The 5,725-nt window shown below is 46.0% G+C and overlaps 1 protein-coding gene across 11 annotated transcripts in view; it reads right to left on the bottom strand.

Annotated features, from left to right (window-relative positions):
* Nucleotides 1-5,725, bottom strand: part of Unc79 (unc-79 homolog, NALCN channel complex subunit) — a 244,519-nt gene that overhangs the window by 17,353 nt on the left and 221,441 nt on the right. For all 11 annotated transcript variants that reach the window (XM_026780832.1, XM_026780863.1, XM_026780869.1 and 8 more), the window contains one exon: nucleotides 967-1,044. In XM_026780832.1, the coding sequence (XP_026636633.1) occupies nucleotides 967-1,044 (78 nt within the window). The remainder of the gene's footprint in view (nucleotides 1-966; nucleotides 1,045-5,725) is intronic.

Raw genomic sequence — 5,725 nt, 5'->3', positions numbered from 1 at the left:
GTGGTAGACAGCCTTCTTTTCTTTGGTTCTGACAAACCTTTTCCAGAGTAGGGGTGAGTTTTTGGTCAATCATGTAGGTAGCAAATAGAACCCTCTAAGGAATTAGTCAACCGAGGCAGAGTGTGCACAGAGCTGCTGCTGCCCAGGTCCCCTCTTCTTCCCCAGCACATCCCTGGACCGCATTTCCCATCCTCTCTTGTAGCTGGTGTGTCCTTGTGTAAGGCAAGTACAACAAAGCTGGAGTCTCCCATGTTAGCACTTGTTCTCTTTCCTTAACCTTGCCAGTCGATTCCAGAGGGCCAAAGGACAGAGAAGCCCACCTCTCAAGTGTTGCCATACCCTGACTACTTGGGATGCCCATGCAAACGTCACACAAGACAACAATGCATTCCTGGGTGCTGAGCACCTAGGAATTGGGATTTGATTGCAAACCTTCTCACATTATACTGACAACTGTTAAAAGCTCTTTATAAATGGTGCAGTAATTCTCCTCCCATGAACCTATACTAAAGAAAGAGTCTGAAGTATGGACTCAGTTTTAAGAATGATGATCTCAGCTGCATCTCAGTTACAAAAGCAGCATAACTGAAAATAAACCGCCCAGCTGCTATGTTTGTCAACATTCATTGCTTTGTTTGGGGAGGGTTCTATGAAGCCCCTGCTGGTCTTTTGCTTGTATAAGCCAGCACGCACAGCATTAATAATAATTAATAATTGTGCATTTACTCTGCAAATGTTTAGCTGCATTATCCCAGTCAGTTCTCAACATGCATGAGACCCTGCTGCATCTCATTCATGGGTGACAGAAAAGCAGGGAGCCACAGTTTAAACTTAAGTGACTTGACCCTAGAGTCACCACTAGTAAATGCCAGGCCTCAAACTTGGGTCCCAGTCTTAAAGCCTATATTCCTAAACACTGTTCGCTGAAATAAGAAAACCTGGGCCATAAACTCGGCCAGGACTTACCCCAGGCACGGAGGCTATCATCTGCTTGCTCAGAATGGTAGACTCAGCTAGCTTGGTTCCAGCATCTGCACAAATAAACTAATAAAAAATTGAAAGGTGAATTATTTTTAAGAGTACTTGGATAGTTACAACTAACTTATAATCTTGTTAACAGGGCTTAAATTTATTCATGTTCACTTTTGTTATGTTATGGTCCCTCCCTTCCCAAAATACCAGACTCGCTAATCATGACGGTCCATTCCTGTCCTCTTAGAAATAACATGAGCATGTGTATGCTAACTTTACGAAACCCAGAACTGAACAAAGAAGAACGTGCGTGCGTGCATGTGTGTGTGTGTGTGTGTGTGTGTGTGTGTATGTGTGTGTGTGTGTGTGTGTGTTGGAGGGGGTGCTCAGAGCTCCCAAGGCGCCCAGTCCATCCTGCAGCGTTTGACAGCCACTGGCACACAATCCTGGACTTTCACAACGTCTATCATGACAGCACAACTCAGATGGGTGTCAGAGTGACTGTTCTGTTTCTTTCCCTCCGAGGATCCTCCGTGTCCATCTTCCTCCCTCCACCTCATTCACACACACTGTCGTGGGCTGAGAGTGCCCGAATCTTGCCTCTGCACCCACAGGGCTTTCCACAGACTGGCATTTCAGCTGCTATCACCGCAGGCTGCGATGGCCTACCACTTGCTTCTCAACCTGTTGGGAGCTCTCCATAAGACCTGACCCTCTCCAGAGATAGCCTGCTACCCCAGGGAAGCCCAGGAAGAGGTAGCCTGCTGTCCTAGAGCAGCCCAGGAAGAGCTAGCCTGCTGTCCCCACCTAGCCCAGGAAGAGTTTGTGAATGGATTCATCAATTACATCTTAAGATCATGATGAGGATGGACTTGCCAGATTATAATTTAATTTGCTTTCATTATAGGCATTGACAGGTGTTTCCTACTTAATCTAACATTCGGCTATTTATTGTTTTAGGGGGAACAGTTAAACGAAGCCCAGGGATAGCTGAGTAATTAACTCCTGTTTGATTTCTCTTCTTGGCCTCTGGCCAGCTGTCCTAGCAACTTTGGAATCTGCAGTTTGCAGAACTCAGAGCCCCAGCAGGTTCTGACATACAGCCACTCCTTCCCACCCATCTGGAAGGTGTGGGGAACCTGAGAGGGAGAGGTCAAGACACAGGTGTGGAGCTACACAAGCTCATCCTGCAAACTGGAGAAAGAAACAGCAGTTGTGGTCAAGCAGAAAAGCTCAGGGAGGCCTGCTGGGAAAGTGTGGGACAAGAGAATGGAAACCAACATTTGGATGAACTAATCGGGGGTGCAGATCTGAGAGTACTGATTGGCAGCAGGTTTCAGCCAGCTAGGTGGGACTCTACATCAATGGCCTTTCTAACGTGTTCACCCTAATGTTGTGTAAGGAAGAGTCCTGAGCCAGGTTTAAACACCAGGAAGCCTTTGACTTTAGCCACAACCTGTACGCAGAAACAGTGAGGTGGGTAATGTTTAGCAGAACAGGATGTAGAAGCAAGTACTCCCAACCCGTCTCCTGGCAGATGCTGCTTGCTCTCCCATAAAATGACTTTTCCAAAGCTGTCTGAATTTGCAGTCTGAGACAGGTGACCTAAGGCTAAGTTCTAACCCCATCAGAACACCAGTGTTAATGCCCATTCTCATGATAAAAAAGAGACGGTGGCAGCGGCCTTGGTAAGATGGTGCCACGCCAACGTGTGACATAAAGGACATTAGAGTGGCCTCTCAGGACAGCCGAAGGTCCTGGCCCTCAAAATGTACTTGTATGGCCTAGGTAGGGGGTACTGAGCAAGGTAGGGTCAACACAGAAGCACAGGTGTGACCACTAGGATCCACCTTCAGCAGGTACCTGCCCCCTGCCAGACAGTGTGCTCAGACTCAAAACCGTCACGACTTACACAAGTCAAAATAAAACACCGGCTTTTCTTGAAAGGGAGCAAAGGTGCACGATCCTCTGAAAGCCCAGGGACCAATGTCCTCAGCCCAGGGTATTTCTACAGCATATGAGCAACTGAACTCAGCAAATCTGTCATTTTATTATAGCTGCCAACCACAAACAGGCAAAGCCCTACTGTAACCGCACAGAACTGCTCAAATATCAAGGTACAACTGAGCTCGGGGGAAGTGAAGCAAAAACTCTATACTTTCACATAACAACAGTGAAAGGAAAAAAGATGCCATGAATTTGAAAGCGAGCAAGGGGCAGTGTATGGGGGGTCTGGAGGGGCAGGGAAGGGAGAGGTGGTGTCATCATATTATAATCCCAAAATAAAAGCTCGAAGACAAAAGCAAGAGGATTCTGTGCTCTCAGGAAGGAATATGCCACTGAAGTATGTACCCCTCCATAAGAACAAAGGACACAAAGAAGCACACCGTCCACTATGTGTCATTACTTAACTCATCATCAGCAAAAAAAATACCCAAAATAGCATGTATACGTCCCCTCCCATAGGGCGGGTTAGCTAGTATTAATGACTTGCTCAGTGGTATGAATTAAAAACAGCAGCCATACCTTTGTTCTCAGCCCACAGCTAACCTATTTTTAAAGGAGACCCTTCTACCAACATGATCCTGCAGCCCTTGATTATGCAGGGACCCCACGGCATGGGAGGGGTGCATGCAAATTAGCCAAGTATCTACTCTCCACACAGGAGCAGAGGGAACCCATTTGGACTTGAAGTCAGTCTTTCTGGTGACTTTTAATAAGTTATTATTCTACTACGGAAGCTTTCCTTGAATCCTCAAATATGCTGGCCTATCTAACATGCATCAAACATTCTCAGTAGAGGTGGAGGGGAGGGGCTCCCAGGATGCCACCAGCAATCAAGAATTTCAAGGAATTGTGGAACAGACCAGCGCTGTGACTGCCTTGAAAGAAGGTAAACGTTCACTGTTGGGTAGGGGTGTTGCGGAATATTTGTTTAACTACGTAAAGATGTGTTGTTATTTTACCTTGCCTGCTTAAGACACCTGATTGGTCTAATAAAAAGCTAAACATCCAATAGTGAGGGAGGAGATATAGGCAGGACTTCTAGACCGGGAGATTAAGTAGGAAAAGGAATTTAGACTCAGGGAAGAAAGAAAAAAGAGACACCAGGGAGATGCCAGGGTCCAGCCAGTCAGACACAGAGGAAGCCAGAAAGTAGGACAAACAAAATGAAAGAAAGGTAAAATACCCTAAGGAAAAACATTGATGAATAGAAACATTAAACTAAGCTAAAAGAGGCAGTGGGACAAGCTTAAACTAAAGCTGAGCATTCATAATTAATAAGTCTCTGTGTCTTTATTTGAGAGCTGGTTGGCAACCCAAAGAAAATTCAAACTGCATAGGGGTCTCTGGTATTGCCGTTTAACAGAAACACAATTAAGGTATACCCTACCCATGGGTCAATGTAACAGTTCCATTCAGATAAGCTTATCATAGTCCTACCTCATACGGGGTAGGACCCCAGGGTGGAGACGAGAGCTGCACTGGCTTTCAGAGACACCTCACTTTGTCTCACCTCAGTAATAACTAGAATGATTTACTCTAACAGTTTATAGATGAGTTACTAACACATAGCATGATGTTTATTTTTTATTTTTATTTTTTTGTCAGAGAAGGATGAACCATTGTTCAAAAAGCTATTCTTCAAGGGTAAGATGTCAGTGTTTCCTGGAAAACCAGAACAGTTTCTAAACTGAAGGTGTCAGTGTGTGTGTGTGTGTGTGTGTGTATTGTTTGTTTGAAAATGCAATCCTAGTTCTTGGGAGGCTGAGGCAAGAAGCACTAAGGAGTTAGAGACTAGCCTGCACTACACAGTGAGACTCAGTGTTAAAAAACAATCTAAAAATGTTGTATTTGTAACGGCAGACAAACATTTAAAAGTCCCATTTAGAATGCCCGCTTTTAGCCCCCTTTCTTGTTAACGTGGATTTGTCTTTGTTATTTATTCACCAGTGATGCAGTAATCACTGTTTTCATGGTTGCCGTAAGCGCTGGTAATTGGAACTGTCAGTGTTCTTCTGTTGTCTGGTGATAGGCGCTCATTAGGGTTGATTCATGGACTTCATAGAAACCAGCCCACAACCGCTACAGTGTGAGATGCCAGACCCCAAGAAGACCGGCCACACAGATATGCTCTGCTCAGGACGGAGAGTAGGAGACAGGTGCTGTCCAGTGCTGTGGAGAGAACCCAGGGTCCTCAAGCTTGTTTCCTGTCTGTACTGTTTGAAGCCGTCCAGTCTCTGGCTGTCAGACTTGCCAAGTAGACACTTGTCCTGGTGACCAGCTCTAAGGACAATAAGTTTTTCCCTGATTACACAGGAGGGAATCTGTCCTGCTCACAACTTTTCCCAAGGACTTTCTTTATCTTTGTCTCTCTTTTCTGACACTAGCCACAGCCTGTCTTGGAAGTTTAAACCGGCCTGCCTACGATGCCAGTAAGGACGCTGGAGACAGAGGGCTTCAGCCCCTCCTTTGTAGTTCAATATCCAAGCATATTCATTGTCATTAACTCTCCAGTGCTTGCCCTCAAGTCCTCTGCCACAGTGGACACACGGAGGGTGAGTCTCATCTCCCACCCATGAACACAACACATCCCGCCCCTTGGGTGTGTCTGGTCTGGCCCATCCTCATGAATACAGAAGATTCTGGAGCTTGTGCATGCTGATTGGACCGTGCAGGAAAAGGTCAGCCTGCATCCTCGCTGATTGGACCGTGCAGGAAAAGGTCAGCCTGCATCCTCGCTGATTGGACC

Source organism: Microtus ochrogaster, chromosome 1 (genome assembly GCF_000317375.1).
Source record: "Microtus ochrogaster isolate Prairie Vole_2 chromosome 1, MicOch1.0, whole genome shotgun sequence".
NCBI lineage: Eukaryota > Metazoa > Chordata > Mammalia > Rodentia > Cricetidae > Microtus > Microtus ochrogaster.
Note: the sequence above shows the minus strand (reverse complement) of the source record. Positions and strands in the feature narration are given on the sequence as shown.